The sequence below is a fragment of the Leptopilina heterotoma genome, unplaced genomic scaffold (genome assembly GCF_015476425.1).
Source record: "Leptopilina heterotoma isolate Lh14 unplaced genomic scaffold, ASM1547642v1 Lhet_223, whole genome shotgun sequence".
Taxonomy (NCBI): Eukaryota; Metazoa; Arthropoda; class Insecta; order Hymenoptera; family Figitidae; genus Leptopilina; species Leptopilina heterotoma.
In genome coordinates, this window is record NW_025110941.1 from 435,607 (window position 1) to 448,515 (window position 12,909).

The following is a 12,909-nucleotide window of genomic DNA, read 5'->3' on the forward strand; positions in this document are numbered from 1 at the left end:
AATTTACCTCGAAGCTCTATTCCTCGGGAACCATCAAAATTTTAGAAAAATCAATTCTTCTCTATTGCTCTCGTCGATCGGGAGATAGAAAAGAATTCAAATTTTCTATTTTTCCTAATGCGCAAAGTTTTATGGTATTGCAAGTTCTTGAAAAAAATATGAAGTTCTATTCTTTTGAATTGACTGCTAACGATTCTAGGTAGTCAATTCAAAAGAATAGAATGTTCGACGAGTAAATCTGAAATATTTATTCTTCTCAAAAGACTGCTTCGAATTTCAGAAGCGCATTAAAATGAATACAACTTTTGACAAACAATTTGGAAAAGCCTAATATTTCCAATTGTCTGTAGGAGCTCCTCTAATTATTGTCTTAAAATAAAACGCAGTGACAGTTATGTTTCGCGTCGTGTGAATTTCATTGTAATTTCAGTGCTAAACTATTAAAATTAAATATTAAAACTAGTGAAAATATGGTTAAAAAACACAAAGTGCTTACGATAAAATATAAAATGCTCTTACTGAAAGGAATTTTAATGTGTTCAATGTTTAACGTCAAATTTTGAAACCTAACCTCACTTTCTTGTGGAATCTTGAGTGGTAGTGAGTCAATTCAGTGGAATAGAAATTTCTACTGATTTGCTGTAGATTCTGATTCTTTTGAATGCGCGTTTCATATTTTTGTGAAGTCAATTCAGAATAATAGATTTTTTTGAAATTTTGGTGGTTCCTGTGGCAAAGGAGAGAACATCTTCTTTAACGTCACGTAATGTTTGACATACATCATTGTCTGAATTCCAAGTAGAATATTTAGTTTTATCGATTTTTGTCCAATTTTTTGAAATTTTTTAAAAATTTGAATGTCTGGGCCAGTCTGAAAAGAAAGTTTTGGTTCTTCGAAAACACTCGCAAGCATGATTTCGTAGATGTGATGTCTATAAGCTAAAAAGAGAATATCTCTATTTAGTTTTTGCTCTAGAAGAACACAAGCACCATTTAAACGACCAGAATTAGAAGCCGTCGTATCAAAAACTAATGCTTGGATTTTATTCTCTAACGACCATTGCATTAATATTTCATAAACAGCACAAGCTACTTCTTCTCCTGTTGCAGAAGATAATTTAGGCACTCCAAGCAATTGTTCTTTATCCTGAGACATTACAATTACAGGAAGGCGGTCTACAGATTCTTTTCCACTTAAATCGGGTAAAATCTTGGAATCCCAGTGAACAACAACAAACTCTGTATTTGAATTCATAAATTCATTCTGTGTTTTGATTGCACTTTCTTTACGAAATTCTTCTCTTTTTCTTTTAATTGATGATCGATTTATAATAAATTCACTCGGATCTAAATCAAGAGCAATTACGCAAGCCATTAAAATGTGAGCAACATCTCTGTCACTAACTTTACACTTGTCGAATGCAGCACAAAGTCTTTCAGTTAAAATATGTCGCGTTCCTCTTTTCGGTTTGAATGAAAGTGAAAAAGTTGATGTTGCATCCGATTCAAGACTCGAATTGCTCTTGTCCAAAAGCTCATCCTCATTTAAATTAATCGATTTCAAAGTAGAAACTATTTCTTGATCTTCTAACAAAGAAAAATTTATATCAAACTCTAATTTGCAAAATCATAAAATTATTAATTTATTTCGTTTATTAACTTACCTGTAAGATCTTCTTCATCTCTTGAAATCTCTTTCTTGTCCTCAACTTCACTTTTTCTTTCTTGGTAATTAAAATTTTTGTTTTCAATGACAAGAGCGGCACTATCACGCTGGTTCATTTGAGAAACTCTCATGTTGTAAAATAAAACACTTAGACAATTTCGCTTTGATGGCAATTTACTACCTATAATTTGATTGTCGATAACTCCAACCAGAAAAACTTCTTCACTTGACATCATGGATCAAAAATGCTAACTCAAATTAACTTCGCTCTACATTTAAATAATAACATAAATTCTTTTAACCACAAAAAACGCAGACTCATTTATACCAAAAGTCATTTAAGAATGAAATAAGTAAGACAATAGAACGTATATGAGATATATTATTAGAACTATATTCATAACGTAGACCTGTTCATAATAAGCAATTTTTTAATATATTACATTGTTTTGCATTTATGGAGTATTTGAGGTTTTATTAAATATAGTAAACAAGAACAATTTTTTAAATAATTAATTACATGTTCTTTCTTGAATATATCTGAAGAAAAGTAAAGTAGTCCGGTCAAAAAATATTGGTGTTCGAATATTTTATAAAAAATTTCCAAAAAAGGGTTTTTTGTAAAATTTGACGTACATTGAGGCACCATTAAATATTTATTAAAATTATAATAAAAAAATACGTATCTCTTTTTTTTATTTACAACAAATTAAATGTATAAGTTAAAACAAGGGACAAGAACTTTTCACTGGTCAATTAATTATTTCTTTCTATATTTATTACAATTGAAAAGTTATTATTTTATTGTAATTCAGTTCTGAAAAGAACTGATTGAAAAAAGCTGCAGGATTTTAAAAGAATTAAACAAATGAGATAAAAAAGTTTTGAAAAGAACTGATTAAACAAAAGCTGAAGGAATTACGTTAAAAGAATTAAACAAATGAGATAAAAAAGTTCTGAAAAAAACTGATTAAAAATAGCTGCAGGAATTGCGTTAAAAGAATTGAACACAAAATTTGTTTATAGGAAAATGCACTTAGGGGAGATTTGTGTATCCCCGGACACTTAAGCTTCTAGGTAAATAATAATTTATTTCCATATTTTTTGGTTGTTAATAAAAATATTTGTATGTCAAACAGAATGCTTCTTTCAATCTGTAGCATAAATTCATTTGTAAAATAAACAAACCTTTGAGGAAAGAAATAAGGAAAATTATGAGTATTAAAATCCCAACCTTCAACAATTTGTCGGGTAGCCCCGAACATGCGTGAAAATATTTTATATTTTAATTATTGGACTTGATAAACTAACATCAAATTATATCTACAACAATGAAAATAGACCATGTAATACACGGAGAGAAAGGAACAGTTGACACATCCAGATACATGGATATCACAGCCATATTATATTGAAAAATACGGGATATCCATAGTTAAGGTTGCTGCATTCATATTCTATGGCTGGCTCTATATTGTTGGAGCAGCAAAAGATCTATGGTTGGGTGATTCATAGTAATGGAAATGGGAAACAAAAAAATTGGAATCACTCAATTAATTAAATTCCATGTCACTTAAGATATTTTATACACATTTTTTGTATTTAATACACATCACTTATTTAATAACCGCATATTAAAGAAATAACCTTGCAACCCTCTAGGACATGGTTTTCTAAGGCTTGCAATTGAGTCCACAGTCAGATCTTGCCAACAATCGATCATGCCTTGTGGTTCGAAAAAAGAAACTCTCAACCGAGTGAAGCAGTTAAACCGCACTGAAAGACTTTGAGTTTCAAAAGTTAGTATGATCATTTCAAACAGGGACAAACAATGTTTTTATGTTACTTAATCGTACACGGAGAAAAAGGAATAGTTGACACATCCAGATACATGGATATCACAGCCATATTATATTGAAAAATACGGGATATCCATAGTTAAGGTTGCTGCATCCATATTCTATGGCTGGCTGTATATTGCTGGAGCAGCAAAACATCTATGGTTGGGTGATCCATAGTAATGGGAATGGGAAACAAAAAATTGGAATCACTCAATTAATTAAATTCAATGTCACTTGAGATATTTTATACACATTTTTGTTAATTAATACACACCACTTATTGAATAACCGCATATTAACGAAATAAATTATTAACCGATGGGGGGAGACACGAACCCTAGACCTAACGCATACTAAACACTAACGCTATCCACTACACTATACACACAACTACAATATTTGAGCTCATAATATTCCTTATATACTCTACACATATTTCATGAAAATGAATTTACATAAAAACTAATAGACAATAACGATAATAAATAATAAACAATTATAACACTATTTATACACAATAAACTCACAACGTGATTATATAGACGTGACAGGAAACCGAAGCGACGGACAAATTGAGACGACCATTTTTAAATGGATGCCATGATAATGAATTGCGCGCAACATGTATCGAAATTTTGAACTAACTATGGATCTCCCAACCAAAGTTTATATGGATGAGACAGCCATATGTGAAAATCCATAGCATGAATTGTAAGCCCAACTATGCCTATGGATGTCACATCCATATTTGATTCAACAATATAATATGGCTCCCTCATCCATTGAATATGGAATGTGCTTCCATTCTGAAAGTTGTCTCTTCCATTGAATTGGATAACACAACAATATTCTGCTCAACAATATTTTTATGGATATCTCTTCCAGACCTTTTTTTTCCGTGTATGAACGTATCAACGTATTAATCAACGTATTAATATGGTTCATACTAAAGATTGGCAAGGAACATATACATACATTATATTAAATTTTGAAACGAAAAGTCTTTCGGTGCGATATTCCGATACATCGATAGAGCTCTAAGTCTTTCGAAACACGGTCTGGGGTATCTAGAACTGTTCATGCGAGAGATCCTTACACGGAAAGAAAAGGTCTGGAAGAGATATCCATAAAAATATTGTTGAGCAGAATATTGTTGTGTTATCCAATTCAATGGAAGAGACAACTTTCAGAATGGAAGCACATTCCATATTCAATGGATGAGGGAGCCATATTATATTGTTGAATCAAATATGGATGTGACATCCATAGGCATGGTTGGGCTTCGGTTTCCTGTCACGTCTATATAATCACGTTGTGAGTTTATTGTGTATAAATAGTGTTATAATTGTTTATTATTTATTATCGTTATTGTCTATTAGTTTTTATGTAAATTCATTTTCATGAAATATGTGTAGAGTATATAAGGAATATTATATGCTCAAATATTGTAGTTGTGTGTATAGTGTAGTGGATAGCGTTAGTGTTTAGTATGCGTTAGGTCTAGGGTTCGTGTCTCCCCCCATCGGTTAATAATTTATTTCGTTAATATGCGGTTATTCAATAAGTGGTGTGTATTAATTAACAAAAATGTGTATAAAATATCTCAAGTGACATTGAATTTAACTAATTGAGTGATTCAAATTTTTCGTTTCCCATTTCCATTACTATGGATCACCCAACCATAGATCTTTTGCTATTCCAACAATATATAGCCAGCCATAGAATATGGACGCAGCAACCTTAACTATGGATATCCTGTATTTTTCAATATAATATAGCTGTGATATCCATGTATCTGGATGTGTCAACTATTCCTTTTTCTCCGTGTACACTGAAAAAAATTCTTAGTAGATTTGACTACTTTTTAACTACTTTCCTTAGTTCAATAAGTCCCCAAAGATAATTTTGAACTTACATTAATTATCAGATATGTAGTTGAATGAAGTGATAATACAGTTGCATTAACTACTTTTCTTAGTTAAATAGGAACCAATGACAGTTTTGCAGTAGAATTAACTGCTGATATGTACACGGAGAAACTTTTAATACCACTAATTCTTAAAACTGGTGAGACATTTTAGTATGTTAGGTTAGATTCAAGGGAAAAACGACATAGGTTATAGAAATTGCTATTGAGACTATCAAAAACACTCATTCAGTATATATTTTACAGTTCTTCATAAGGAAACTAACGAAAATTAGTATGTTGTTTTAGAAAGAAAATAATAATTTTTGCAAAGTTGGGAAAGCCATGAATTAAAAAGAAACACAACAAATTAATTGTCTATAGATACTCATAGAGATGATAGTGATACTTGGATCTGATGGTAGATGGCATTAGTGTATGTCACTGTAACTGTAGGTAAATATATTTAACACGACGTAAGAACCTAACCTATATTATTAACGCACACACGCACACGCAAGTAAAGACACGACGATTGGTCACGGAAACCGAAAGATCGCACGATTCGTTAGAAGTACACAGCTGAATCGTCCTTATATATTAAACGAGTGGAAAAATATGTGCCTTCGAGAGAGAGCATTTTTTAAAATAACTTACTAATCAAATTATGTAAATAAGTAAAAGTCGTGAAAAAAATTATGTTATATTGAGGAACAGTTCTTGAATTTAATTTGGCATGAGGAGACATTCACGTTTATTAATAAAAGGTTTTTTTCTTTCATACACGTGTGAATTTCAACTTCGAAAACATTAGGGTTAGTTCGCGACGTCAGGTGATGGACTCGGTGATGCTCGGGCGAAATCGGTTAAGTCCGCCCGCAGTCCTTCCAAAATTGGTATGTTACGTTAGAATGTCTGTTATATATTCTATCTATATGTGGAAAAAAGGTTAGAATTACCGTATTATTTCACAAACAAAAACTAGCATTTTATTCTTTTCTAAAGAAAAATAAGACTATTTCTAATGCAGATAGTAATTTTTGTACACCGAAGGTTGCTTAATATATAACGAACTTATCATATTTTCGTATTAATGTTGAAATTATTAGCACAACGCACGAAAAATCCTCACATTCTAACGTACTTTTAGAATAAAGATAACCAAATATATTTAATATTAGAAGAAAAAGTTTCTCCGTGTAGTTAAAGTTACTAAGATAACTCAGTAATAAAGTAACTACTGAAAATGGTAAAATAAAATTATTTATAATTTATTATAAATATTATCGAGTTGTATTTTTTTATATTTCCCCCTACCCACTTTTGTTTACCTATACCTTATTTATTTAATGTCTATATACCTAACGGAGAAAAATCTCTAAACGTCGGGAGTTGAACGCTCGACCCAAACATTCGTAAACCGATAACCTAACCACCTAACCACGCTCGCCCGCTTCGATGAGTTGCTTAATACTTATAGGCATTCCAGACACAGTTCAACTGATAACTGTAGTTAATTTTACTACTTAAAGTAGTTGCATTTACAACTTTTCACAGTTGATAATCTTCTATAAAAATCTATAACATAAATTACATGGAAAATAATTCAACTCCTAGAAGAAGTAAAAACTACTACAAAATTAGTCTATCGAACTACTTTAAGTAGTAGAATCTACTACTTTCTGTAGTCATTTCTATAACATACCTGCAGTTACAAAGTTAACTGTAAAATTACATTAATTTAATTAATAATTTTTAAGTACATAAAACAGTTAAAATAAGTATAAAAAGTAGCCAGACTAACTAAAAAAGTAGTTCGTTTTATTACTTTTTACTCTACTAAGGGGATGTAGTTGAAAATGTCTCATGTATTTTTTTCAGTGTAGGATCCAGTTTAGAGTGTATTTCAAGACCTTATGCTCAAGTTGAAGTGGTCGAAGAGCTCCCATCTCAAGTCTAACCGCCCAATTAGGTATGTTCATTGGTAAGGACAGAACTCTTTTTAAAAAAAATCAGTCAGAGAAGTAGGCGCAATGCGCCTACATCATAGGGTTTCGTGGCCTAAAATGACAAAAAAACCGTTGCCATGGCAGCGGTTGTTATGGCAATCTATACTATATCAACGGTTGCCACGACAACGGTTGTTATGTCAATATAACCATTAACATAACAACGGTTGTTATAGCAACCATTAACATAGCAACGGATGCCATGACAACGGTTGTTATGTTGTCTTAAGACATAAGACATAAGACTTAAGACATAAGACTTAATACATAAGACTTAAAACTTAAAACTTAAGAACTACGGACGGACACCGAAGTCTCGCTATAAGGGTTTTGGCCCTTGGCCACGAAACCCTAAAAAGAAGTTTGAACTTTTTATGGGCCATATCGACTTATTAGAAAAAGTTCAAACTTCTTTTCCAAGATTGATCAATTGATTCAAGATTTATTAATTCAATTCATGTAATCTTATTCTTAATTTTACATGTATATTATTTATACCTATACATAAGTTAAAAAATATAATTAGACCAGTTAAAAGTTCTTTTCCCACGTTTTGACCTATACATTTTTTTAGAAATATGCCAGGTAAGACAAAAAGTTTAAACTATGTATGACCACCTCTAGTTTTTACATTTGTTATAAATGAATAATATTTGGTGTTTTCAATGGCATCCAAAAGGACTACTGTTTGTGCAAACTTATGTCCTGATCCCAAGCATTTCAAATTTGAACCCGGATCACTACACGTAGAATGCCACATAAGCATAGTAATTAAGAAAAGAAATTTTTTATAGAAATTATCTGCTAAAATTACTTTTCAAAGAACTCACCCTAAAACACCTCCAGCTAAAACTTCGGCTTGTGCAGAAAGAGTTTCAGCGATAGTTTCTTCGCTATAAATGCCCACGGGACTGTTGTACTGTTTATTGACTATGGACTTTATTGAACCTTCACCAGTACCGTTCAACTAGAATCCGAAGGGAGAAGGTTTTTTGAGATTATTGCTCTTTGTTAAAAATTTTTTGTGTAATACCTCGATACTTACAAAAGGCTTGGGACTGAAATTGTGACCGCTTCCGATAAGTGGTTCATCGATTTTCTTCGATACTAAAGAAGTCTTTGTTACTGGAGAAACGTTAGTTGCTGGTATAGATGGCGTTGGAGAAGGAAGAGTGGAGCCAATGGGTGTAACAGTAGGTTTCCACGTGCTGCCACCTCTTGAAACAAAAATACCATCAATTGTTTTGAAGTTTTCTTTATAACAAAATTATCTTCCACCGAGGTATCTTATACTATCAGTAGAATTAAATACAGTACATCCTTGAAACAGTCCACTTACATGGAGAAAAAACGTGTCTTTGTAGCACGGCAGTGCGATGCTAAAAATCTACCTTAACAAAATTTAGGAATTTTTTAGACTTTGGCTGGAGTCACATAAGGGGCCGTCCATAAACCACGTGGACAATTTTTCACCAATTTTTGACCCCCCCGCCCCCCGTTGTGGACAGTCGTGGACATTTGTCAAACCCCCTCCCCCCTATACAATTGTCCACGTGGATATTGCAAATTAAAAAAATAAGTTTTTTTTACTCCTGTATGTTAAAAAATAAAAAAGATTATTTTTGAACATATTTCAAAGCAAGAATGTCAGTAAAGTAAGGGAAATGTCAGGAAAAAATTTTGTCGGGGAAATTAAGAAAATTGTGACTTTTTTCGACTCATTTAAAATAATTGCGACAAAATACCACAATTTTTAGTAAAAAAAAAGTACAAGTTATTTTGATTTTTATAATGTGAAAAATAACTATAAATTATAGCTGGACCGGGAAACCGGGAAAACCGGGATTTGACAATGAATTTTGAACTTGACCGGGATTTTGGATTTTTTTTTAAAAACACACATTATTTTGTGAGAAAAAATAAAAATATTTATTTCAAGACTTAGGTATTAACTATATTTCATTAAAAAAGATTGAACGATCTTCTATAAAATCTATTTATATTTTGTCAGAGAATTTTATAAAAAGTACTATAAAAATATTCAATTTCTAGAATTTATAAGAAAATTATGAATTTTGCTGTCCAACGTAACAGATTTAGAAAAAGAAAATATTAAATTTAATTTTAAATTCTTTCTATTTCTAACAATAATTAAACAAAATATAATTTTAATTAAACTTGTCAAAAAAATTTCAATGAGAAAAAATTTCACATCGTATAGAATAGTGAAAAATAAATCAATTTAAAAATTTGTTTGCAATAATATTATAACAAAACAAATAAGAATTATTAAAAATTTGAACTAATTAGAACAAAAGTGATACGAAATTTATAAAAATTAATTTTAGAATAATAAATAATGTATATAAAAATAAATAAAATTTCTTTCTTTAGAAAATAAATTTTTAAAAAATCGTATTTTGCATTAATATCAATTAGTTTTTTTTGCAATTATTGATAAGCAAACTTTTCTGTATTTTAGAATGTTAAATTAATAATTATTATAGATTGAATTTTAAAAAATTTCAAATTTAAGTTTTAGAAAAGTTGAATTTTAAAAGATTTTAATTAAAAATTCTGAATAAGTCAGTTTTTAAAAATATTTTTATTCACATTTTTTTCAAATTAGTTATGTTTTTAAATATGTACCTAATATTTAATTGAAAAATTTTTAAATTATTCAAAATTTCATGAAATTGTCTTGTAAACAAGTGGATTTTAGAAATATTTTAGTTATTTCTAGAATATAATTGAATTGAAATTTTGAAAATAATTGTTAATAAGTTACAGTAGCAATTCTTAAAAATTATTCAAATTTAAAGGATTTAAAATTTGAATTTTTTTTAAATTTGAATACCTACTATATGGAAAAATAATGGATAATAATTAAATATTTATTTCAAAAAATCTATTTAAGTTCAAAATTATTTTTAGAGTAAACTAAAATATTTTTAGGTTTTAGGAAAAAGTCAAAGTTTTGTCTAAAAATCAGGAAATTCTTTCAATCTTTCATGGAATAATTTATTTTCAGAGTTATTATTTATGACCGGGAAAATAATTTATGACCAGGAAATGACCGTGAATTTTTTTTTACAAAAAAATGGCCACCCTGTATAAACAAATCTTTTTGAATAGTTGAAATTTTGTAAAATTTAATTGAAAATAATTAATTTATTTTAAGTCTTTCGTTACAATTTTTGTAGAATAAAAAATCTTTAAAGGTAAATTTAAAAATGAAAATTAATGAAAATTAGCTTCTAATTTTTTAAAATTCAATATTCTCAATTACATATTTTCAAAAATTCAAATATATACAAAAAAATAACATTTTAAAATTATTTTTAACATTTTAGAGGAAACAATCATGTTAAAAATTTTTAATTAAAATTTATCAATCAAATTCAAAAATAATTTTAAAATATAACAGAATTTTAGAAGAACTTTCGGAAAATTATTTAAATTAATTGATTTAAAGACGAAGGTTTAGTTGCCCAGTAAAAAAAAGTATTGGAAGAGAGCGAATAGTATTGGCGGTGAGTTTCTGCCAATATGTTTTCGCGTGAAAACCGTATTGGCAGAAACTCACCGACAATACTATTCGCTCTCTTCCAATACTTTTTTTTTACTGGGTGGGAATTGTAGAAAATAATTGAATTCAGGAAGGGTTATAATTGTCATTTTAAAAAATAATTAAAATTATAAATTTTACTCATTTTCCGTAAACATTCATATTTTCCTGTAAAAAGAATTTTGTCAGGGAAATTAATTTTAATATCAGTAAATTGTCAGGGAAATTGATTAACTGAAACTTATGATCATTCTGATTAAGCTTAAGATATCTTTTTTGGAAATATCTTTGATTATATGTCCACGTTGACATTTGCTTTAACACCCCCCCTCCCCTTCGTGGACAAACGTGGACTTTTGATTCACCCCCCCGCCCCCCCAAATGTGTCCACGTGGTTTATGGACGGCCCCTAACAGTGTTTTGTGTTGTATTTTGTAACTAGGTAATAAGCGTAAGAGAGATGGAGATATGAAGCTCCGGATCTTAAAAGGGCACTTTCAGCATTGATTTTAAATAGTAAAAGTGCACTTTTAAGATCCGGAGTCTCATATATCCCAGTAAAAAAAATTCGATACACGGACCGCGGAGTTCGTATACGAGCTCGGTAGCTCGTATGAGAAATATGAGAAAACTCTCATACGAGCCTTTTCCGTAATGAGAAGTGTATAGATGCTTGTATACGAGGTGACTTTTAAAGCTTTTTTCTTAATATAACACTATTTTAAAGTAAATGTAGATAATAAAAATGAATTTTCAAAGTAAAACAAAGCTAAATTTATAAAGGAAATGAAGTTTTAAGAAAAAAAGGATAATTTTGTTCAAAAAATTTATTCACACTGAAAAAAGGTTAGAATTTGATAATTCCTTGTTTCTCTAACTAACCGACATTAGATATTTCTCGTATACGGTAAGCAGATTTTGTATTAAATTTAATTATTTTATATAAGAACATTTATATAATAAATAAATAGTAATATATTATTAATTAGTAATGAAAAAAACTTATTTATTCTACCGCCAATACAAAATCGTGCTTACCGCATCCGAGAAATATCTAATGTCGGTAAGTTAGAGTAACAATTATCAAATTCTAACCTTTTTTCAGTGTGAATAAATTCTTTGAACAAAATTATCCTTTTTTTCTTAAAACTTCATTTCCTTTATAAATTTAGCTTCGTTTTACTTTGAAAATTCATTTCTATTATCTACATTTACTTTAAAATAGTGTTATATTAAGAAAAATGCTTTAAAAGTCACCTCGTATACAAGCATCTATATACACTTCTCATTACGGAAAAGGCTCGTATGAGAGTTTTCTCATATTTCTCATACGAGCTACCGAGCTTGTATACGAACTCCGCGGTCCGTGTATCGAATTTTTTTTACTGGGATGTATGTTCGCTATATTTGCACTTATGACCTAGTTACAAAGCGCAAAACGCTGCCACCCTTAGGTTTCTAATAGTTTTCAAGAGGGATTGTAGCAGGGATTTGTTCTATTTTTTATAAGGTTCGTACAGGTTTTACAATATTTTCTTAAAATGTTTTAACAAGGTTTTACAAGGTATTATGAGAGTCAAAAATTTAAATACATTTAATTTTCGATGTAATATTTTCTACCAGAGTGGTTTCCAATTCTTTTTCTACAAAGTTCTGTAGTAGGTGTCAAAACCATTTTTTTCAATGTACATTTAAAACATAGAAATTATAAATTTATAGTAATATATTACTATAAAAGTTACTGCAGTTAAAATTAAAGGGGGGTAAGGTTAATTGGGTGAAGAGAATGCATATTTTTATGATTTTTTTTGGCGATACAGAGAGAGTTAATTTATTTTATCAATTTTCATACAATATTGCACAAATTGAACAATATTTTTCCAAATTTTCATGGCAAAATATTGAGAATTAACGAATGA

The 12,909-nt window shown here is 29.7% G+C and overlaps 2 protein-coding genes across 3 annotated transcripts in view; both read right to left on the reverse strand.

Annotated features, from left to right (window-relative positions):
* Positions 1-12,909, reverse strand: part of LOC122502238 — a 124,170-nt gene that overhangs the window by 31,455 nt on the left and 79,806 nt on the right. The window contains exons 3-4 of the mRNA XM_043612183.1: positions 8,468-8,639; positions 8,253-8,389 (exon numbers count right to left, since the gene is read on the reverse strand). Of these exons, the coding sequence (XP_043468118.1) occupies positions 8,253-8,389; positions 8,468-8,639 (309 nt within the window). The remainder of the gene's footprint in view (positions 1-8,252; positions 8,390-8,467; positions 8,640-12,909) is intronic.
* LOC122502231 lies at positions 689-2,217 on the reverse strand. Of its 2 annotated transcripts, none has more exons than XM_043612175.1 (2): positions 1,665-2,217; positions 689-1,584 (listed from the first exon to the last, which is right to left on the reverse strand). In XM_043612175.1, the coding sequence occupies exons 1-2, from the start codon at positions 1,900-1,902 to the stop codon at positions 692-694; spliced, it is 1,131 nt and encodes a 376-aa protein (XP_043468110.1). In that variant the 5' UTR covers positions 1,903-2,217; the 3' UTR covers positions 689-691. The 2 variants fall into 2 exon arrangements, with proteins under 2 accessions (XP_043468110.1, XP_043468109.1); XM_043612174.1 differs by having other exon boundaries at positions 689-1,587; positions 1,665-2,216.

Bases quoted from the DNA above. Each gene is read 5' to 3' on its own strand.
- LOC122502231 (XM_043612174.1), bottom strand. From the start codon at position 1,902: ATGATGTCAAGTGAAGAAGTTTTTCTGGTTGGAGTTATCGACAATCAA. The intron at 1,588-1,664 runs GTAAGTTAATAA...TTTCTTTGTTAG, and splicing joins AGATGAAGAAGATCTTACAG to AAGATCAAGAAATAGTTTCT.